Below are 24206 nucleotides of genomic sequence, written 5' to 3' on the forward strand. Positions count from 1 at the left end.
CGTGTTGCCATCATCGTTGTTAAATAAAGATGGCTTATTTCCCAAAGCCTGCGTTTTGGTCTGAGGATCCTTCTCTCCTCACCTCATCCGAGGATGAGGAGAGCGTCACCCGTTACAGAATCACCCACCAACACGCTAAGACCAAGCGGCAAGGGAAAACGAAACGGAGTAAGGGACAGGAGAGAAAGGAGCAATGGACATGGGACGAGGTTTTGGATGGAAAGGGTTGCTACACTTGGGAGGAGATCCTAGCTGGTAGAGATCGCCTCCCATGGGAACAGCTGGAGGCACTGAGGAGAGCGGAGGCTACCGGAGAGAGGAACCGGAGCTATGAGGGAACGCGTCTGGCACGGAAGCCGAAAAAGCCCGTAAGTAATTCCCAAAAATTTCTTGGGGGGGGGCTAGGAGGTGGTGGGCCAAGGGCAGGTAGGAGACCTGCGCCCACTTCCCAGGCTTACCGTGGAGAGCGGGAGTACGGGCAGGCGCCGTGTTACGCAGTAGAGCGCACGGTGTCTCCTGTACGAGTGCATAGCCCAGTGCGGGTTATTACACCTCCCCGCACTGGTAGGGCTAGATTGAGTATTGAGCCAGGTGTCATGAGGCCGGCTCAACGCGTCTGGTCTCCAGTGCGTCTCCTCGGGCCGGCATACATGGCACCTGCCTTACGCATGGTTTCCCCGGTTCGCCTACATAGCCCGGTGCGGGTTATTCCACCTCCCCGCACTGGTCGGGCAACCGGGAGTATTCAACCAGGTAAGGTTGGGCAAGCTCAATGCTCAAGAGTGCCAGTACGCCTCCACGGTCCGGTATTTCCGGCACCACCTCCCCGCCCCAGCCTAGTACCTACAGTGTATACACTACGCACTAGGCTACCAGTGCGTATCCTGAGCCCTGTTCCTCCTCCACGCACTCTCCCTGTAGTGCGTGTATCTAGCCCGGTGCCTCCAGTTCCGGCTCCACGCACTAAGCTACCAGTGCGTCTCCAGAGCCCTGTACACACTGTATATTCTCCCCCTACTAATCCTGATGTGCTTGTCCTCAGCCCGGCGTCACCAGTGCCGGTACCACGCATCAGGGATAGAGTAGGCTTTGAGAATACAGTGTGCCCTGTCCCTGCTCCCCGCACTAGTAGGAAGGTGCTTGTCATTAGCACGGTGCCTCCAGTTCCGGCACCACGCACCAGGTCTACAGTGCGCCATATCCGGCCAGAGCCATCCGTCTCCCCAGCGCCATCTGAGCCATCCGTCTCCCCAGCGCCATCTGAGCCATCCGTCTCCCCAGCGCCATCTGAGCCATCCGTCTCCCCAGCGCCGTCTGAGCCATCCGTCTCCCCAGCGCCGTCTGAGCCATCCGTCTGCCAGGAGCCTGCAAAGCCGCCCGTCTGCCATGAGCCTGCAAAGCCGCCCGTCTGCCATGAGCCTACAGAGCCGTCAGCCAGACAGGAGCCGCTAGAGCCATCAGCCAGACAGGAGCCGCTAGAGCCGTCAGCCAGACAGGATCTGCCAGAGCCGCCAACCAGACAGGATCTGCCAGAGCCGCCAACCAGACAGGATCTGCCAGAGCCGCCAACCAGACAGGATCTGCCAGAGCCGCCAACCAGACAGGATCTGCCAGAGCCGCCAACCAGACAGGATCTGCCAGAGCCGCCAACCAGACAGGATCTGCCAGAGCCGCCAACCAGACAGGATCTGCCAGAGCCGCCAGCGAGCCATGAGCAGCCAGAGCCGCCAGCGAGCCATGAGCAGCCAGAGCCGTCAGAGCGCCATGAGCAGCCAGAGCCGTCAGAGCGCCATGAGCAGCCAGAGCCGTCAGAGCGCCATGAGCGTCGAGAGCCGTCAGCCTGCCATGAGCGTCGAGAGCCGTCAGCCTGCCATGAGCGTCGAGAGCCGTCAGCCAGCCATGAGCGTCGAGATTCGTCAGTCAGCCATGAGCTGACCTTCAGCCTGAAAAGGCTAGATACCCAGAACTGCCCATCAGTCCAGAGCTGTCTCTCTGTCCGGAGCTGCCTTTCAGTCCGGAGTTGCCCCTCTATCCTGATCTCCCTCTCGATCTTTATCTACTTCTATATTCTTATCTATCCCTCTGTCTTGATTTATCTCTCTGTCCCGGTGTTGTCATTATTAGATGTGTTATTAAGAGGATTTTGTGGGGGAAGAAAGAGGGTGGACATGCTTGGAGGGAGGAGGCTAGGATGGATTATGGTGGGGTGGGAACCGCGCCCGGAGCCTGAGCCACCACCGTGGTTAGATGCCCACCCAGACCCTCCCCTAGACTTTGTGCTGGTGCGTCCGGAGTTCGCACCTTGTGGGGGGGGTACTGTCACGTTCCTGACCTATTTATGTTAGTTTTTGTGTGTTAGTTGGTCAGGACGTGAGGTTGGGTGGGCATTCTATGTTATCTGTTTCTATGTTGGTTTTGGTTTGCCTGGTATGGCTCTTGATTAGAGGCAGGTGGTTTGCGTTTGCCTCTAAGAGTCATATTTAGGTAGGGCATTCTCACTGTTTGTTTGTGGGTGATTGTCTCCTATGTCTGTATGTATGTTCGTACCACATGGGACTGTAGCGTTTGTTTGTTTCGTTTCGATGTCGTCCGTTTCCTGTACGTAAGTTTATGTTTAGTTATGTAAGTTTATGTTCAGGTTTCGTTCAACGTCGTTTTCTTGTTTTGTAGTTTGAAAGTGTTTTGTTTCGTTTCGTGTTGCCATCATCGTTGTTAAATAAAGATGGCTTATTTCCCAAAGCCTGCGTTTTGGTCTGAGGATCCTTCTCTCCTCACCTCATCCGAGGATGAGGAGAGCGTCACCCGTTACAAGAACTGTCACGTTGTTCGTAATAATAACTGTCGGACCAAGGCGCAGCGTACGTTGAGTTCCACATATTCATTAAAGAATAAAGAAACTTTAGCAAAGACAAAACAAATAAAGAATAAACGAAAGGTGACGACAATGCAGTGCTGACCAGCTGCCGGCAGCACATCCTCAGCATCTCCACCTCACCTGAGAGAAAGGAGTGACAGCGCCACCTCAACAATGCCATGAGGCACTGTGTGGTCATCCGCAGCTGGCGGTGACAGTGGCACTTCGAGTGCAGCCGGTGGGAGTTGAACCACTGTTGAAGAGGCCGGAGATGGAGCAGGCCCAGGGGAATCAACAATGAGGCCGCTGTCAGTAAGCCCAACAGGCGTTGGCAGGTTAGGGCGGATACCACCCGCCCCTTCCAAAAGTGATCGAGGCAAGGTGAGCTTGCCTGAACCCTTCTGGTGGACAGGCGTGCTCTGATGAGGACTGAGTCCAGCTCCATGCCAATGAAGGCCACTCTCTGGGTGGGCGTCAGACGACTGTTCTTGTCGGTTACAGTAATACCCAGCCCGCCGATGTGGGTCAGGAGCATGTCTCTGTCTGATAGGACCTGTGTCCTGGTCAGGGCACAAATCAGTCAATCGTCCAGGTAATTGGGAATCAACACTTTGTGAAAGTGCGGGGTGCCAAGGAGAGACTGAAGGGAAGAACCGTCCCTTCGAAAGCGAATCGAAGGTACTGCCACTGAGCTGGGTGAACAGGAACATGGAAGTACGCAACCCTCAGGTCCAGCGTCACAAACCACTGGTCCCTGGACACAGCCTGCAACACACGGCTGGGGACAACATGTGGAACCTCAGTACCTTCAAGTACCCATTGAGGTTGCGGAGGTCCAGAATCGGTTGAAATCCTCCGTCTCTTTTTGGGACCACAAAATAAGTGGTCAGAGTGGGATGTTCTCTCATTATGTGTCTGGAAGTAGCTAGCAAGCTAGCCAATGTTAGCCAGTTAGTTTGGGTGCTTCACTACTGTGAGGTCAGAACGTTCAGATCAACCCTACTCATCGGCCATAGCGTCCAGTGTGCGCTCTGAACGCTCCGATAATCTGACAGCACAGTTGCAGTCACCAAAGCTCTGGATAACATAACAGCCTAACCAGCTCTGCTAGGGCGAGTAATGTTGAGTGAGCTGTTCTCTCATTTGTGTCTGGAAGTAACTAGCAAGTTAGCTTGGGTGCTTGATTGCTGTTGGTAGTACAGGAAGCTTGGATCAACCCTTAAAGAGATGGGTGGGGCTAAAGCAACCTGTTTGGGATAGGGGGCAGCATTTTCATGTTCGGATGAAAAGCGCACCCAGAGTAAACTTCCTGCTACTCAGGCCCAGAAGCTAATATATGCATATTATTAGTAGTGTTGGATAGAAAACACTCTGAAGTTTCTAAAACTGTTTGAATGATGTCTGTGAGTATAACAGAACTCATATGGCAGGTGAAAACCTGAGAAAAATCCAACCAGGAAGTGGGAAATCTGAGGTTTGTAGTTTTTCAACTCATCGCCTATCGAATATACAGTGTCTATGGGGTCATATTGCACTTCCTAAGGCTTCCACTAGATGTCAACAGTCTTTAGAACCTTGTTTGAGGCTTCTACTGTGAAGTGGGGGCAAATGAGAGCTGAATCAACCAGAGGCCTGCCAGAGTCCCATGAGCTGATCACGCTCCCACACGTGAGAGCGACCTGCATTCCATTGCAATTCTCAAGACAAAGGAATTCTCCGGTTGGAACATTATTGAAGATTTATGTTAAAAACATCCTAAAGATTGATTCTATACATCGTTTCTACGAACTGTAATATAACTTTTTGAACTTTTCGTCTGAACTTTCGCCTGGACTTGCCCGCGCCTCGTGAGTTTGGATTTGTTATCAAACGCACTAACAAAAGGAGGTATTTGGACATAAATGATGGACTTTATCGAACACAACAACCATTTATAGTGGAAGTGGGATTCCTGGGAGTGCATTCTGATGAAGATCATCAAAGGTAAGTGAATATTTATAACGCTATTTCTGACTTTTACTGACTCCACAACATGGCGGGTATCTGCATGGCTTGTTTTTGTGTCCGTAAAGCTTTTTTGAAATCTGACACAGTGGTTGCATTAAGGAGAAGTATATCTATAATTATGTGCATAATACTTTATACTTTATTATGAGTATTTCTGGCAATTGATGTGGCTCTCTGAAAATTCGCATTACTGACCATAAAGCGCCAATGTAAACTGAGATTTTTGGATATAAATATGAACTTTATCGAACAAAACATGCATGTATTGTGTAACATGATGTCCTATGAGTGCCATCTGATGAAGATCATCAAAGGTTAGTGATTAATTTTATCTCTATTTCTACTTTTTGTGACTCCTCTCTTTGGCTGATAAATGGCTGTGTGTGTTTTTGTGACTAGGCTCTGACCTAACATAATCATATGGTGTGCTATCGCTGTAAAGTCTTTTTGAAATCGTACACGATGGGTAGATTAACAAGAAGTTAAGCTTTAATTTGGTGTGTTGCACTTGTGAATGTATGAAAGTGACATATTTCCCCAAAATATTTTTGAATTTCGCGCTCTGCCTTTTCAGCGGAATGCCGGTACCCCTAGCCATAAGACGTTTTAAGAGGTTGTGAACGATGCTGAATGGGTGTTGACTAGGAAGGGCTCTCCAGTACTAGTTCCAAAACATTTAAAGGACATTTTCTCAAAAATGAGTTTACAAGTTTATCAACTTTCAAAGCAAAATTACTTTCCCATTGTTCCTCAACTGTAGTGTATGATATACCATTTTGTCTCTACTTTTATCCAATGTAAAAAACACAATTTCAAATTTTGCTACATAAGCCCGATTTGAGCCTGTCGGTCACATTTATGAATCACAAAAGACAGAAGACATTGGTTTGATTCATTCTGAAAAGTGCCACATTCAGTTATTCAAGGAAAAGGGGATACCTAGTCAGTTGCACAACTGAATGCATTCAACCGAAATGTGTCTTCCACATTTAACCCAAGAGGTGCGGGGGATGCTTTAAACGACATCATCGGCACCCGGGGAGCAATTTTTGTTGGGGGTTAACTGCCTTGCTCAAGGGCAGAATGGCAGATGTGTTGTTATTAAGCCTACTGACTGTCAATACTGATAGTGGCTAATATTTAACATAATCGAAATAGGAAACAGAGAAAGTTGGGGTAGCCTATAATTAAGATATTCAAGAGGGCCCATCCCTGCAAGTTAAAAGGATGTACAATTAAAATTCTGCATAATGCATTTCAGAATCTTTACTGTGAGAAAGTTGATATGTCGATATGCTTAAATTTGCTGCCATATGACTGGTTTCACAATTGTCTCCAGTGATTATAAGATAAAATATATCTAAAACAAGTATCATTAATATTTATCCAAATGGATTACTAATTTACCTAGCTTTTATCATTAGCTCTCATGAAATTGTGAATTACACTGAATGGAGAATGGTGTTATTTCTATTGGAAAATATTAAGTTGATACTTTTTTCTCTTGCATAAAGGTGGCTGAATTATTAGGACATGAAGTCGAGGTCAGAATACGGCGAATCTGTAGACACCTCTGCCACACCTTCATTAGATTAGATATCCACCCCAAAAGAAAAGCGGGTGAATAGTGTGCTATTCTCATGCCTAAATTCAAGGTCAGAATACGTGTTGAGATAAAATCGCTTAAAAAGGGAATCATCCCCCTTTGAGTATCATAAAGAGCAGAGTCAGCATTCTTGGGCATTCTGGAAAGAACTAGTTGTTGGAGGTGCGTTACAGATTAAAATGGGTTTGGCGTTCGTGCCGTTGTGGTCGTGACCTGGGCACAATGCCAGGTGGAGACAGTCCTTGAACGCCCCCACACAAAACGAGAACAGAGGGGTCATGCTGTCCGCCCCCAGGAAAGACACTAGGCCCGCTGGGAAACTACACAGGACCCCAATACGGCTTAAGTGTTTCGTGACAGGCAGCTGGTGGGGCACCCCACCATGCCAGGCTGTGTACTCCCCGTCAAAGAATTCCATGGCCCAGGAGTCAGAGCCGCGGCCCAGCCAGCAGTTCTCGGCCCGGCCCTTGCGGGAGATGGTGGGGTAGGTGAGGCCCAGCTCCCAGTAAGTCTTCCCAGCCACATCTATCTCCCAGTAGTGACGCCCGGAGCTGAAGCCCTGCAGGCTGATCACGTTGAGGGTGGTGTCAAAGCGTCCTGGGAGCTCTGGTAGTTCCTGCCAAGTGTCTGTGTAGGTGGCACTGTCACCGCGCAGGGAGATGACCAGCTTGGGGTGCGCTGTCTCTGGGTCCAGGGACACCTCTGTAGAATCTGTTGACAGAGGTGTAATTTTCCCATGAGAAAATACTATATTTAAAATACTATATTATAAAAGGCATAACCACTTTGTGCTGTGAGTTTTAATAACATGAATGTTATAACGGCTTACCTTCACTTATATAGATGTAACAAATGTTAAATATTTTCCTAAACCTCAACTTCTAAATACTCTCCTGCAACCCGCCTCACCCAATGTGGAGTGGATCTGCTTTTTTCTAAAGTATTTCTATTTACTTCGGATCTGGAATCCCTCAACTGAAGCTAGCCAACTAACTACCTACCAGCTATCAGTTAGCAAACCATTGCTAGCAGTCATCAGCTAACCTTTAGCTCGGAAAGCTCTCGCCAGTTCGAACAACGTGACTCAAACCAGAGCATAACGTACCTATTTCTCTCCATATCCCCGGATTCCTACTGCAAACTCTGAACATTTTCATCTGGATCTTCGCAACTAGCTAACCGCAATCCCGGGTGACCACTCCTGGCTAGCGTTTCCATCCCGGAGCAAGCACCAGTTAGCCTGAAGCTAGCCCGGCCAGGGCTCCTGTGCTACCACCGAAGCCCACTTCTGGGCTACAATATCCGGACCCCTTCTACTGCCGGTACGGGACACAGAACCCCGCCGATCCTCTACGACTGGAATACCGACATAATCTGCCTGAGGACTCCAACAGGCCCCTCAGGCGTGACGCCCGCTGAAGACCCATTCTGCTAACCTGCTAAGCCTGCTAGCTACCTAGAGCTACCTGGAACCCTACTAATTCCACGACTGGTCTATCGACGTCACCGCACGAAGAGGCAAAAACAGACTTACCCCCATCGCAACGTCCCCCAAAGGCTAACTTGCTAGCCCCGGTCTGCTAACTGTTAGCTTGCCTGCCCCGGTCTGCTAACAGCTAGCTTGCCTGCCCTGGTTTGCTAACTGCTAGCTTGCCTGCCCCGGTCTGCTAACTGCTAGCCCCTGCTAACTGCTAGCTTGTTAGCATCGGCCTGCTAACTGTCTGAATTGCCGTATCCCCAGTCAGCCCAACCACTCACTGGACCCATATGTTCACTTGGCTACGCATGCCTCTCTCTAATATCAATATGCCTCGTCCATTACTGTCCTGGTTAGTGATTACTGTCTTATTTCACTGTAGAGCCTCCAGCCCTGCTCAATATGCCTTAACTAACCATGTTGTTCCACCTCCTACATATGCGATGACATCACCTGGTTTAAACGTCTCTAGAGACTATATCTCTCTCATCATTACTCAATGCCTAGGTTTACCTCCAATGTACTCACATCCTACCTTACCTTTGTCTGTACACTATGTCTTGAATCTATGCTATCGAGCCCAGAGACTTGCTCCTTTTACTCTCTGTTCCGAACGTGCTAGACGGCCAGTTCGTATAGCATTTAGCCGTACCCTTATCCTACTTCTCCTCTGTTCCTCTGGTGATGTAGAGGTTAATCCAGGTCCTGCAGTGCCTAGCCCCAGGTGCTCTCATTTGTTGACTTCTGTAACTGTAAAAGCCTTGGTTTCATGCATGTTAACATTAGAAGCCTACTCCCTAAGTTTGTTTTATTCACTGCTTTAGCACACTCTGCCAACCCGGATGTCTTAGCAGTGTCTGAATCCTGGCTTCGGAAAACCACCAGAAACCCTGAAATCTCCATCGCTAACTATAACATTTTCGGCCAAGATAGAACTGCCAAAGGGGAGGGTGTTGCAATCTACTGCAAAGATAGCCTGCAGAGTTCTGTATTACTATCCAAGTCTGTACCCAAACAATTCGAGCTTCTACTTCTAAAAATGCACCTTTCCAGGAACAAGTCTCTCACTGTTGCCGCTTGCTATAGACCTCCCTCTGCCCCCAGCTGTGCCCTCGATACCATATGTGAATTGATTGCCCCCCATCTATCTTCTGAGCTCGTGCTACTAGGTGACCTAAACTGGGACATGCTTAACACCCCGGCCATCCTACAATCTAAGCTTGATGCCCTCAATCTCACACAAATTATCAATGAACCTACCAGGTACAACTCCAAATACGTAAACACGGGCACCCTCATGGATGTCATCCTAACTAACTCACCCTCCAAATACACCTCTGCTGTTTTCAATCAAGATCTCATGGATCACTGCCTCATTGCCTGCATCCGTAATGGGTCTGCGACCAAAAGACCACCCCTCATCACTGTCAAACGCTCCCTAAAACACTTCTGCGAGCAGGCCTTTCTAATCGACCTGGCCAGGGTATCTTGGAATGACATTGACCTCATCCCGTCAGTAGATGATGCCTGGCTATTCTTTAAAAGTGCCTTCCTCACCATCTTAAATAAGCATGCCCATTCAAAAAATGTAGAACTAGGAATAGATATAGTCCTTGGTTCACTCCAAACCTGTCTGCCCTTGACCAGCACAAAAACATCCTGTGGCGTTCTGCATTAGCATCGAATAGCCCCCGTGATATTCAACTTTTCAGGGAAGTTAGGAACAAATATACACAGGCAGTTAAGAAAGCTAAGGCCAGCTTTTTCAAACATAAATTTGCATCCTGTAGTACTAACTCAAAAAAGTTTTGGGACACTGTAAAGTCCATGGAGAATAAGAGCACCTCCTCCCAGCTGCCCACTGCTCTGAGGCTAGGAAACACTGTCACCACTGATAAATCCACTATAATTGAGAATTCCAATAAGCATTTCTCTACGGCTGGCCCTGCTTTCCACCTGGCTACCCCTACCCTGGTCAACTGCTCGGCACCCTCCACAGCAATCCGCTAAAGCCCCCACCATTTCTCCTTCACCCAAATCCAGATAGCTGATGTTCTGAAAGAGCTGCAAAATCTGGACCCCTACAAATTAGCCGGGCTAGACAATCTGGACCTTCTCAGCGGTTGTTTACGAAAATGATCCCGCTAAAGCAGGGGTGTCAAACTCATTTCGCATCGTGGGCCACATACGGCCTAGGGAGATGTCAAGTGGGCCGGACCATTAAAATTATACCATACTCTGCTATAAATAACCAAAATATCATGTCTTTCCTTTGTTTTGGTGTAAAGAAGCACAAGAACATTAGGAAAATATTGAAATTTAATGAACTATCCTTTTACAAAACATTTCATGAAACACCTCATATTTCCTTAGACAAATGTGCAATTTACTTTTATCATTCACAAATATGCATTGCAACTGATCCCACTGATTGTACAAAGGCACAAAACTTTAATTGGTACTGAAAAATATAGTAATGCACTTTAAGATTAAATGAGACTTTTAAAGAAAGGAATTTTTAAACCACTTACACATACGCATATAAAATCTAAATGTAATCCCTGCGTACACCTTACAAACTAAGGAGAGTGATTTTAAATGTGTAATGAAGAAAGTGTTCGCCTGTCCTGTAAATCTGTAAACTTCATACATGAAACATACATACACATACAATACATACTGAAAATTTATGGAGTTGTATGAACAGTAGAATTCCATCACACAACTTTTGTTTTGAAGCTGCTGACTAACATTAAAGTGCACATTTTTTAAATCACCACAGTAAGGATTCATCTTCACAGAGCTGTATTCTTTCAATGCAAACAGTATCTAAGGCAGCATTTTAAAGGTGTTAGTCTAGTCTGGACTTGTATTTGTTCCTGAAACTTGGCATCTTTTGGCCTGTACAAGTGCATCAACACCAGGTGTCATGTCCTGACTAGCTGTCACTTTCAGAATGTCATTTAAGTGCTTGTTTGTGAGCCTTGAACGCATTTTTGTTTTATTGATATTCATCACTGAGAAAATTTGTTCACAAAGGTAGGTTCAATTCGTAATAAAGCCAGCAATTCGTTAATCTTATCTCTTCTCAGTTGTCCTTGCAAGCCATCATATTTTTTGCTGTGATGAGTCTCGTAGTGGCGTCGAATATTATATTCCTTCAATACCGAAACTTGTTGCAAACACACCAAGCACGAAGGTTTTCCGTGCATCTCTGTAAATAAATAGGACGTGGTCCATTTTTCTTTGAAAATTCTACACTCCTTATCTACTTTTCTCCGTTTGGATAACGACATTTTGGCTAATGAGGGTGTAGCGGAGAGGTAGAGACCAAGGTATTAACAACGTCGTAACAAGCAGCAGATGGCGCATTGATACCGTCTGCTGTTTTCAGTCTGTCTCAGTGATGCGGCTTGTCTTCTACTCTGATGGAAAGAGTGCGCCCCTTAGCGGATAATCCATGAATTGCAGCGAATTAAAAATATTAATTCCATGTCTTTTATGCATTTTTTCCACTTTCAAATTATCCTGCGGGCCTGATCGAACCTCCTTGGGGGCCGGTTCCGGCCCGCGGGCCGTATGTTTGACACCCCTGCGCTAAAGGGATCCGTGCGTCAAGAAGTTAACAAACAGATTACCAACCATTTCGAATGCCACCGTACCTTCTCCACTATGCAATCTGGTTTCAGAGCTGGTCATGGGTGCACTTCGCTCAAGGTCCTAAACAACATCATAACTGCCATCGATAAGAGACATTACTGCGCAGCCGTATTCATTGACCTGGCCAAGGCTTTCGACTCTGTCAATCACTGCATTCTTATCGGCAGACTCAATAGCCTTGGTTTCTCAAATGATTCCCTCGCCTGGTTTACCAACTACTTCTCGGATAGTTTGGTGTGTCAAATCGGAGGTCCTGTTGTCCAGACCTCTGGCAGTCTCTTTGGGGGTACCACAGAGTTCAATCCTCGGGCCGACTCTCTTCTCTGTATACATCAATGATGTTGCTCTTGCTGCTGGTGATTCTCTGATACACCTCTACGCAGACGACACCATTCTGCATACTTCTGGCCCCTCTTTGGATACTGTGTTAACTAACCTCCAGATGAGCTTCAATGCCATACAACTCTCCTTCCGTGGCCTCCAACTGCTCTTAAACGCAAGTAAAACTAAATGCATGCTATTCAACCGATCACTGCCCGCACCTGTCCATTATCACTACTCTGGACGGCTCGGACTTAGAATACGTGGACAACTACAAATACCTAGTTAGACTGTAAAGTGTCTGGTTAGACTGTAAACTCTCCTTCCAAACTCACATTAAGCATCTCCAATCCAAAATTAAATCTAGAATCGGCTTCCTCTATCGCAACAAAGCATCCTTCACTCATGCTGCCAAACATACCCTTGTAAAACTGAGCATCCTACCGATCCTCGACTTTAAAATAGCCTCCAACACTCTACTCAACAAACTGGATGCAGTCTATCACAGTGCCATCCATTTGGTCACCAAAGCCCCATACACTACCCACCATTGCGACCTGTACACTCTCGTTGGTTGGCCCTCGCTTCATACTCGTCGCCAAACCCACTGTCTACAGGTTATCTACAAGTCTCTGCTAGGTAAAGCCCCGCCTTATCTCAGCTCACTGGTCACCATAGCAGCACCCACTCGTAGCACACGCTCCAGCAGGTATATCTCACTGGTCACCTCCAAAGCCAATTCCTCCTTTGGTCGTCTTTCCTTCCAGTTCTCTGCTGCCAATGACTGGAACGAACTGCAAAAATCTCTGAAGCTGGAAACACTTATCTCCCTCACTAGATTTAAGCACCAGCTGTCAGAGCAGCTCACAGATTACTGCACCTGTACATAGCCCATCTATAATTTAGCCCAAACAACTACCTCTTCCCCTACTGTATTTATTTATTGATTTTGCTCCTTTGCAGCCCATTATTTATATTTCTACTTTGCACATTATTCCACTGCAAATCTACCATTCCAGTGTTTTACTTGCTATATTGTATTTACCTTGCCACCATGGCCTTTTTTTGCCTTTACCTCCCTTATCTCACCTCATTTGCTCACATTGTATATAGACTTATTTTTCTACTGTATTATAGACTGTATGTTTTGTTTATTCCATGTGTAACTCTGTGTTGTTGCATGTGTCAAATTGCTATGCTTTATCTTGGCCAAGTCGCAGTTGCAAATGAGAACTTGTTCTCAACTAGCCTACCTGGTTAAATAAAGGTGAAATAAAATATATTTAAAAAATCTATAATGAAATACACTTTTTGAATTGTTTTACAATTTCTACAATATTCCGATAGACCACTAGGTGTAGAGGATCCATGGTACAAAAATATCCTGCTTATCTCTCCACTTCCAGTTGTACTTAGCTATGTTTCCATTAACTTGTCCAGTAATTATTTTTTTTTACATTTTAAAAAGCTTGCATTGAAAATAGATGCAACAATTGCCTGCTTCGGTGCGTTTCCATTGAACTATCTTGTGTCAATAAAAACAGCTGGATGTAATGATGTCATCCCCCCGCCCCCCACGAAAGCCACATTTGACATATTCTAATAATTCTCATGTGCCAACGTATCGTCACGGTCCGTGCCATGGTGAATCTTGCACTCCTGTAGATCTGAAATAATTGGATCATGAAACTTGCATCTAGCCAACAAGGAAAGCAAGGAGAAGTTATTCAGATATTATTGAAAGTCAGGATTATCCTAGTCCTGCAAAGAAACATATATTTTTTAAATAGTTTACAGCAGTAGACATTTAGAATGAAATGTGGACTGGAGCTTTATAATTACATGATGGCATCATGTATTCCGATTAGCTTAAAAATGTTTTGGCAATCATCATTTATTTGGAAAACTGTTTCAATCATTATTTGTCACAATAAAGAAAGTTAGACAAAATAAAAATCCCCCTGTCGAATGGATACAAATTTTGTATCTTTAGAAAATGTCTCCTATATCTGCCGTTGACATTAGACATGTCGCAAATCTATGCGACATTGCTTTTGTTGAAAAAACCCGTGTCAATGGAAACCTGCCTAGTGACATCATAGCATCTTGAGATTTAAATCATAAAAATGAAAAGACATCATGGAATACTAAGGGTACTCACAGCTCTTGATGAGTCTCTTGATAATGGGGGTCTGGGAGTGGATGAGTAGCAGCATATTGTTGGTGAGGCTGAGAATTTGGTCAGCTTTAGGCTCATCCAGGTTCACTTTGCTGGGGTCTGTCCTGCTCAGCAGATCCATCACTCTGGGTGAGAGAGTGGACAATTACCAACATTTAAAGCCTGGTTTCATAGACTAAATGTAACATAGTAAATGTAAATCAACTCAATCAAATGAGTATGATATGTTATGTTTGGTATGGTTAAATAAGACAGATGGTTACTTAAGGCAAAAACAAAAGTAGGGTGGATGGGTTGGCATATAATGCAAACATCTAGCAACTTAAAGGTTGAGAGTTTGAAATCTCATCACGGACAACTTGCTGCAGGGTGAATATTGAAAAAAACTGGAAAATATGCGCACATTTTCAAACGGCCTCTTAAGAAATTTTTGATCTTACAATATGCATATATTTACTACTATTGGATAGAAAACAGTCTATAGTTTCTAAAAACTAGTTTCTGGGCGCGAGGTAGAACCTGGACTCGGCTCCTGGAATACGCTCGTTAAAGGTGAATATGACCTCTGGCTACGATATTATTTGATACATGTCACAAAATCATCCTAAAGTATGTTTTTTCAATATACTTTAATTATATTATTGCAATTTATTCTGGACTTTAGACGTGATGCTTTGGAAGAATGTTTTGAAGAAAGAGAGATTAGCGCCGCACGGCCATTGTGCTTGCTAACCCAAGAGGGAAATAGTTCGTTCTGGAACCCAACTAAAGACTGTACTGGACAATGGACCCCTTTACAACATTCTGATGGAATATCAACAAAGATAAGGACCCAATTTGGAATGCTTTTTCATATATCTGTCGAACTGTGCTATGCTAGCGTTTGACTAGAATCAATGCTGCCGTATGCTAGCTAATGTTGTAAGCTAATATAACGATATATTGTGTTTTCGCTGTAAAACACTTCAAAAATCGGAAATATTGTCTCTATTCACACGATCTTTGTCTTTCATTAGCTATCCACCATATGTTTTTCTGAAATGTTTTATGAGGTGTAATTAGTAGTTGACGTTGGTGTCTGTATTTTCTCTGGCTACTCCCGTGCGATTTCAGACTGTAGCTATGATGTAGCTATGATGGGAGCAGTAATGTAAAACTGATTTATAGCTAAAATATGCACATTTTATGAACAAAACATAGATTTATTGTGTAACATGTTATAGGACTGTCATCTGAGGTAGTTTTTTCTAGGTTGTTTAGGTTGGTTCTAGGTTAGTTAGGTTGGCTTGTGCATGCTACTTGAATCATACTTGTGCTGCTGCTACATGTCTGTCCACTTTTTTATTTGGTGGTGAGCTAACATAAATATATGTGGTGTTTTCTCTGTAAAACATTTAAAAAATCGGACATGTTGGCTGGATTGACAAGATGTTTATCTTTCAAATGCTGTATTGGACTTGTTAATGTGTGAAAGTTAAATATTAAAAAAAAATAGATTTTGAATTTTGCGCCCTGCACTTGAAGTGGCTGTTGTCATATTGATCCCGACTGGGGGCTTGCAGCCCAAACAGGTTAACTAATTAGCAACTTGTCTACTACTTTTTAGCTACTTTGCAACTACTTAGCATGTTAGCTAACCCATCTCCTAACCCTAAACGTAACCCTTCCCCTAACCTTAACCCTTTCACCTAACTCCTAAACTTAACCCTAACCCCTAGCCTAGCTAAATTTAACTAGCTAGCTAACGTTAGTCACCTAGCTAGAATTCGTAACATATCATACGTTTTGCAAATTTGTAATATATAACACAAATTGTAATTCATAACATGTCATATGAAATAGGTAATGGACATCCACAAATTAATACATACCATGCCATACGAAACATAACATATCATACTAAATTGAAAGTTCCGGATATACATACAGAATAATACGAAATGCTCTGAGAACAGGTTGACATTTACTGCAGTGGCCCTCACATGAACAGTAGGCAGGTTTCCATTGACCCAAAAAGAATCATTGCGACATGTGTAATGGAAACGGCAGATATAGGATAAATGTTCTAAAGATTGATAACATTTGTATCTGTTCAACAGGGGTGGATTTTTCTTTAGTAGAACTTTATTGCAACAAATGATGATGGAAACAGTGTTTTTCGAATAACTGATGATTGCCGAATGAATCATTTTGAAGGTATACGTAATTATAAAGCGCCACTTCACATTTACTAAATGTCTACTGCTTGCAAAATCACATTTTTTCAAGTATACAAATAATGTTTTTTTGCAAGAAAATTATTTTCCTGACTGAAAAATTCCTGAAATTCTTGAAGGTATATTTGTCAATTATTTCATTCTGTCCATGCTGGCTTTCGCAGGCTACTTGAGACATGAAACAGATAGGTGGGAGGGCATACAGGCTGTCGCCAATTTATTAATGCGCCATTTGCCTAAATTGGTAATGGAAATATGTCAACCACTACATTTTTATTTGACAGACTTTTGCAGAAAAGTTTTTTGGTTGTTGGTGTAACTTGTTTTTATTGACACAAGTTAGTTAGATGGAAACGCATCTATTTTCTATGCAAACTTTCTACATGTCGACAGAAAATCGCCGGACAAGTTCATGGAAACATAGCTATTGACAGTTTATGATCAATAATGATGATTGTAAACATCTTTGTCAATAAAATGTTTAATAAAAAAGATATGTGCATGCGGTATTAGAAACAACAAATGTATTTAGATCAAATTACATACCTGCCTTCTATCTCTGTGTCCTAGAGTCGATGTGGAGGAAATAAAGACAGTGATAGTGAATACAACAGCATCAATATCCATTAAATTAGTTTATGTTGAATAGAACTGAAGGGACAAATCACCATTGTATCAGGCAGAAGAATGTCCCCCTGGGCCAGCTCAGCGCTGAGCCTAGCCAGATCCTGCTCTATCTCCTGGATGATAATACAATTATTTTCCATTAGGTCCTCCAGGGCTGTGACTGCAGCTCTCTCCTCCATCTCCAGTTGGGTCAGAGTCATCCTGAGGTCCTCATTCAGAACCCTCTGGATGTCCTCATACTTCTTCTTTATACTCTCCCTCATTGCTGAGGACTTTTTCTGGTTGTGGGACACAGAACCAGTCAAAGCGAAAGTCATTGCAACATTTCACATCTTAGAGTTTATATGTTACCATGTTGTGCATGTTTTTCACCACAAATAAATGCTATAGAAATATAAATGTCAGATGTGACCATAGAAATATAATTACTAGAAGGGCCAAAGCCCCTCAGACCACTTCAATTTGACTGGAACACTCATGTGTGCATTCAATATGTCTGACATGTTATTGTGATGCTTGTGACCTCTGTTCACACAGATGAAGCCCCATGCTGTTTACTTACAATGATTTCAGTTTGCTTAGCACTTAGTTTCTTCATTCGGAGCTTCACAGCCTCTCTTTGCCTCTTCAGACATTCCTTGTGCTTCACCTGCATCTCCTGAGGAATGAAAAAAAAGTAGCACACACCTGATCCTGAGTCTTCATCTTCAAAGCCTTATTCTAAGTGAGATGATCAGTTATACCAATGAAGAAAAGCTGACGAAATTGCAAAGGGAAGTTGTAATAAACCAAAGACTTCTAGTCCTGTGTCAATGAGTCTTAAATCAGTATAGACTACATTCACTTACAGCCCGTGTGTCTGTCTGCTTGTCTCTCTTCCTCTGTTTATAGAATAGCCTGTCTCATACAGTACATACCATACCTATATAAGTAGGCATGGGATTGTTAAAGTGGGCACCTGGCACTCTTTAACAATCCCATGCCTCTACAAGCTCAGGTCCCAGAGTATAGTGGGTAGGGTTGTGTCCATAGAAATATAGTCACTAGAACGGTATTGGCCCATTCTATGAGCCATATTGGGTGTACCCATGAGGGTGCAGTCAAATTGCTGTGGTCTGAGGGAATTATCCTTTCTAGTTATTATATATATATGGTTATGTCAATGGACCCCTTCATTCTCCCCTAGAAAGTATTCACCTTGACTCCAGACAGACCATGCAGGTCATCAGGCATCTGTCTTCCAAGTTCCAGTGTCATTGTTGTCAACTCTTTTCCATGATTTTAGTTTTGGATTGGTCAATATTTGCCAATGGAAATCACTAGATGACAATGTGACGTCCATCATGATGTCACAGCTCTCCATTGAGCATTCTATTTAGTCCAGGACTAGAGTTAATCTGTGTCCGGGAAATCCTACATATTGTATAACATTTGGTATACTTGTGTGAACCCCATTATGTACCTGTAGGCTGCCACTCAAAAGAAGAAGAAAACAACCCCAGTAAGAAATACATACAGAGTTTAAGTGATAATAAATGCTGTATCAACAGGAAAAGAAAACCCTCCCCATACAACCCCTTCCACATGGGCCTGAAAGCAAAGAATGTAAAAATATTAAAATAGGTATATTTATATATACACAGCACCAGTCAAAGGTTGGGACACACCTACTCATTCATTCACGGGTTTTTCTTATTTTTTTACTATTTTATTCATTGTAGAATAATAGTGAAGACATCAAAACTATGAAATAAAACATGGAATTATGTAGTAACCAAAAGTGTTAAACAAATCAAAACATATTTTATATTTCAGATTCTTCAAATTAGCCACCCTTTGCCTGGATTACAGCTTTGCACATTCTTGGCATTCTCCCAACCAGCTTCACCTGGAATGCTTTTCCAACAGTCTTGAAGGAGTTCCCACATATGCTGAGCACTTGTTGGCTGCTTTTCCTTCACTCAGCGGTTCAACTCATAACCAAACCATCTCAATGGGGGCGGCAGGTAGCCTAGTGGTTAGTCTTGGCCTAGTACCCAAAAGGTTGCAAGATCAAATCCCTGAGCTGACAAGGTAAAATTCTGTTGTTCTGCCCCTGTTCCTAGGCCGTCATTGAAAATAAGAATTTGTTCTTAACTGACTTGCCTAGTTAAATAAATGTAAAATAAAAAATCGGGTTGAGGCTGGGTGACTCTATCATCCTTCTTGGTCAAATAGCCCTTACACAGTCTGGAGGTGTGTTTTGGGTCATTCTCCTGTTGAAAAACAAATAATAGTCCCACTAAGCGCAAACCAGATGGGATGGCATATCACTGCAGAATGCTGGGATGGCATATCACTGCAGAATGCTGTGGTAGCCATGCTGGTTAAGACTAAAGGACTGATTCACACCTGTCGAATGTCCATTGCTCATGTTTCTTGGCCCAAGCAAGTCTCTTCTTCTTATTGGTGTCCTTTAGTAGTGTTTATTTTTCAGCAATTCGACCATGAAGGCCTGATTCACGCAGTCTCCTCTGAACAGTTGATGTTGAGATGTGTTGAGATGCATTTATTTGGGCTGCAATCTGATGTTAAATCAAATGAATTTATCCTCTGCAGCAGAGGTAACTCTGGGTCTTCCTTCCTGTGGCGGTCCTCATGAGAGCCAGTTTCATCATAGCACTTGATGGTTTTTGCGACTGCACTTGAAGAAACTTTCAAAGTTCTTGAAATTTTCAGGATTGACTGACCTTCATGTCCTAAAGTAATGATGGACTGTCATATTCTTTGCTTATTTGAGCTGTTCTTGCCATAATATCGATTTCATCTTTTACCAAATAGGGCAATCTTCTGTATACCACCCCTACCTTGTCACAACACAACTGGCTCAAACGCATTAAGAAGGAAAGAAATTCCACAAATTAACACAAATTTATTATTAATTAATTAAGGCACACCTGTTAATTGAAATGCATTCCAGGTGACTACTGCATGAAGCTGTTTGAGAGAATGCCAAGAGTGTGCATAGCTGTCATGAAGGCAAAGGGTGGTTACTTTGAAGAATCTCAAATATAAAATATACTTTGATTTGTTTAACACTTTTTTGGTTACTACATGATTCCCTATGTGTTTTTTCATAGTTTTGATGAGGTGAGATGGGATCACCTTGCCTGTTACTTCTAGTTATTCTGAACAGAACAGAGCCGGTATTGCCTGTTATTACTATGGCTGAGGGATTGGCATATACTGTAGCATTTGAATTATATTAATGAAAACAGAGCCAAGTACCATATGTCACAAAACCGGCCAAAGATATGACGATTCTAGTCTATCAAAAGCTTTTTCTGCATCGAGAGATAGAAGTGCCCAAGGAGCTTTGATTTCTGATGAAGCATGTAAAATATGTATTAGAAAATAGTTTAATATCTGTGTTTATCAAAGAAAGAGGGTGATAATGAGAGCACTGAATGGTTTTTACCTTTAAAAAGAAATTGCATTTACATCCCTTCCAAATGAACCTTTGTGTATTAATCATTGCAAGTATGACGTAATTGGTTCCACATTTTTAAATAGACCTCAGGAGGAAGCAGGTGATTTACCTTTGTTCATGTTATCCAATGTCCTTTTGAGTTCATGTAGAGGGATTTAGACTCCCAGCAAGCCGGCTTCCTCAGTTGCGAGAAGAGGAGATACTTTTAAAAAGGACTCGATCTGACTTGGTGTTTGATTTACAATCAGAGGTGTACAATTCTTTATAGAAACTGGATAATTGTTGGTTGATTAATTTGGATTCAACAGTTGAAATATTCACTAATTGATCATTACTGAAAAACTTGTTAGCCAAAAGACGACTGGGTCGATTACCATGGAAGTTATGGTTAAGTCTAACCCGATGGATGGCAAATTCTCCTCTCTGTCTCTTCAATAGATTTAGTTATATATTTTAGTTCTCTTCTGACTTTGAAGAGAGTACCTCGTCTGAAGTGTTTGTTGACAACTTTTACAATTCTGATATCTTCTTCGTGATTTATTCAGCCCAGATGCAAATGCAGTTGCATTGTTTAAAAAAAAAAAAATTATTGGCATCCCATAAAAATCTGAGGATCAGATAGAATTTTTGTTAATCATTATAAATTCAAATTGTACACAACGTAGGATTTTGTAGTAAGGAAACGTTAAAGTGCCATCTTGTGGTTATTTTAGATAATTGTGACATTTGTATCTGTCAGTAATAAGCATGATGATCAGATAGACTCATATGTCAAATTTCTATTTTCTTGATTAAAGAAAATAGAATAGATTCTAGTTCGAAATCGATTCGGGAGAATGTTTTGTGCCTGTTTGAATAGAAAGTGTGCTCTTTTGCTTCAGGGATATGAGCTCGCCAGGCATCAAGGGTTGTATTCAGAGAGCATATGTTGGAGAGCCTTGGTTGCCTTTGGATTGTAGTTGATCTTATTAGATTCGTCCCGCATATCCAGAATGGCATTCATGTCTGTCCTGATAACCAGTTGGAATTCAGTTAATTCTAACAATAAGCTAACAAAAGTTATTATCCAATTTGAAACATAGATATTTATTAATACTGTATTTCCTGTATTTATTTAAAAGTATAGGCCTACTATAAACCTGGGTGTTTGTGTATCAGTTTGTGCGTGTTTGAGAGAAAGAGACAGTTCCATGGGTGTCTGCCTCTTTATTGGCTGAAGTCCAGGAAGTCAACGGAACACACTGTCTGATTTGTTCCATAAATCTTGACAGGAGTCCTCATATTACATTACACACTGCAGTTCCTTGAACAACATATATGAACCACAGTGTTTATTATAGTTTAATAGCTGAGAGGAGAACAGGTAAACTAATACAGGCAATACCTTTGGAGTAGCCGACGATTAACATACACAGTGATTTAAAGCTTTATTTTTTGCTTATATTTCAATACAACAAATGGCAGTGTGGGTTTCATTTATAAAACAGTCATTTCAAATAGTAATTTTTTTAATATATATTTTTTTACATTTAATGTGTTTGTTAGTAAAATAGGAATTGCTACTCCAATGGGAGCCTGAGAGGCGAAACTGAGTCGTACTCATTTGGCATCAAACCAAAGAAAACAGGGAGGGACTACTTGGACTCGTCCAATAAGGAAGGCTCATTTCCATTTTCTGTTGAAAAGCGGTTTAAAATGTTTTCCGTTTCATGCTCTAAAGAATATGACCCGGATCTATACGTAAACCACATTATATTGTTTTGAATAGCAGCTTTTCCAGACTCTGATGCCAGTGAGAGTAACATAGTTAGGTGCTTAGGCTAGCTGGTATGTACTAGAGCCATAAAGAAATGTCAAGACCCAATATTTCCCATGATGAAGACAGACATTTGATTTGCCTTGATAGCCCAAATGAAGGCAAGCTGACCATTGACATGTGAAGCTGACAGACATTCCATTTTTGCATGTGAACATCATGTTTCATATGGTGCCATGAAATTCTACTAACAATGTTCCACAGGAATCAACAGCAACAAATATGAGGAAACAAGCAGGTCAAGGAAAGCAGTTCCATTCAAAGCAAAGCCAGAAATTAAAACAAGCGCAGCAGTCAAAAAGAACATGACTTAATTCTCTCATTTTTGAACATGGAAGAAATTGTTTTATTTTCTTTCCTTGTAGCCTTCCAAATGTATCTAATAGTAATTAAATCATGTATTCAGTCTGTAGAGGAGGCATCGTGAAAAAAGAGAGTCCATTGCCTTCTTGAACATGTCAGAAAAAAAGGTTGACAAAAATCGAAACAAATCTTACATCTATGTTACAGTGATAGAGTAGAGTGCTATCTGAAAGGATGGGATGAGTGCATTCTGCTCTGACTGCTAGAAGAGATTGGCCTTCTTTTTCAAGCTGTTGCGTTTCCACAGTGGAAGCCTGTCAAACTCCTGGATCTCCATCCCAAAGATGTCAAAGAACGTTTCTGGGGCTAAGTGGCGCTAGAGTGAGAAGAGAGGTTGAGAAAAGAAGGAGGGGAAGGGGGGGATGTTGTGGTTAACATTTCCGCTCCTATATGGTCATTGAAAAACTCTCAAGAAGCTATATGGATCTATGGATTCTGTACTTTCCTTGCTAAGTATTTGTGTAGCATTCATGCACACACATGCAGAAATCAAATGATACCTCCAGTCTTGTTCTGTCCACCTCCCTGGGCAGTTTAGCTCGCCCTCTACTGGTTATCATGAGCATTTCATATGGTACAACCTTCAAAAGGGAGACACTCGTCAGTAAAGGATGTCAATTCTGAATTAAGCTTCAAAAGGAGACTGTTGAAAGATGGCCTCTTGGGCCATCAAAACGGACTGAGGACAGAAATCAATCAAACCTGGATACTAGGTTTTAAGATACAGTGCATTCGGAAAGTATCCCGACCCCTTGACTTTTTCCACATTTTGTAACAGCCTTATTCTAAAATGGATTAAATTAAACATTTTCCACATCAATCTACACACAAAATACCCCACAAAGCAAAAACAGTTTTTTTGAAATGCTTGCACATTTATTAAAAATAAAACATAAATACCTTATTTACATAAGTATTCAGACCCTTTGCTATGAGACTCAAAATTGAGCTCAGGTAATCCTGTTTCCAATGATCATGCTTGAGATGTTTCTACAACCTGGAGTCCACCTGTGGTAAATTCACTTGATTGGACATGATTTGGAAAGGCACACACCTGTCTATATAAGGTCCCACAGTTGACAGTGCATGTCAGAGCAAAAACCAAGCCATGAGGTCGAAGGAATTGTCCGTAGAGCTCAGAGACAGGATTGTGTCGAGGCACAGATTTGGGGAAGGGTACCAAAACATTCCTGCAGCATTGAAGGTCCCCAAGAACACAGTGGCCTCCATCATTCTTAAATGGAAGAAGTTTGGAACCACCAAGACTCTTCCCGAGAGCTGGCTGCCTGGCCAAACTGAGCAATCAGGGGAGAAGGGCTTTGGTCATGGAGGTGACCAAGAACCTGATGGTCACTCTGACAGGGCTCCAGAGCTCCTCTGTGGAGATGGAAGAACCTTCCAGAAGGACAACTATCTCTGCAGCACTTAACCAATCAGATGGAAGCCACTCCTCAGTAAAAAGCATGACAGCCCGCTTGATGTTTGTCAAAAGGCATCTAAAGGACTCAAACCATAAGAAACAAGATTCTCTGGTCTGATGAAACCAAGATTGAATTCTTTGCCCTGAATATAAAGCGTCACGTCTGGAGGAAACCTGGCACCATCCCTACG

General features: G+C 42.9%; 2 protein-coding genes across 2 annotated transcripts in view; both read right to left on the minus strand.

The window, feature by feature from the left end:
- Positions 1-1812: 1812 nt before the first annotated feature.
- Positions 1813-18708, minus strand: LOC129854075 (probable E3 ubiquitin-protein ligase TRIML1). The gene is made up of 5 exons (XM_055920702.1): positions 17510-18708; positions 16989-17225; positions 16867-16886; positions 14087-14229; positions 1813-7178 (listed from the first exon to the last, which is right to left on the minus strand). Exons 1-5 carry the CDS (start codon positions 17600-17602, stop codon positions 6589-6591), a joined length of 1083 nt encoding a protein of 360 aa, XP_055776677.1. The 5' UTR covers positions 17603-18708; the 3' UTR covers positions 1813-6588.
- A 2894-nt stretch (positions 18709-21602) lies between these two features.
- Positions 21603-24206, minus strand: part of LOC129854082 (actin-binding LIM protein 1-like) — a 151917-nt gene continuing 149313 nt past the window's right edge. Inside the window, exons 22-23 of the mRNA XM_055920820.1 lie at positions 23096-23176; positions 21603-22911 (exon numbers count right to left, since the gene is read on the minus strand). Coding sequence (XP_055776795.1) covers positions 22798-22911; positions 23096-23176 — 195 coding nt within the window. The 3' untranslated portion in view covers positions 21603-22797. The remainder of the gene's footprint in view (positions 22912-23095; positions 23177-24206) is intronic.

The sequence above is a fragment of the Salvelinus fontinalis genome, chromosome 1 (genome assembly GCF_029448725.1).
Source record: "Salvelinus fontinalis isolate EN_2023a chromosome 1, ASM2944872v1, whole genome shotgun sequence".
In the NCBI taxonomy this organism is placed as follows: Eukaryota; Metazoa; Chordata; class Actinopteri; order Salmoniformes; family Salmonidae; genus Salvelinus; species Salvelinus fontinalis.

What these genes read in the sequence shown, in the direction of transcription:
- LOC129854075 (XM_055920702.1), bottom strand. Translation starts at nt 17,602, where the DNA reads ATGCAGGTGAAGCACAAGGAATGTCTGAAGAGGCAAAGAGAGGCTGTG. An exon ending in TTCTTCTGCCTGATACAATG is followed by an intron (nt 16,887 to 16,988) that starts GTGATTTGTCCC and finishes CATCGACTCTAG; the next exon opens with GACACAGAGATAGAAGGCAG. An exon ending in GACACAGAGATAGAAGGCAG is followed by an intron (nt 14,230 to 16,866) that starts GTATGTAATTTG and finishes TCTCTCACCCAG; the next exon opens with AGTGATGGATCTGCTGAGCA.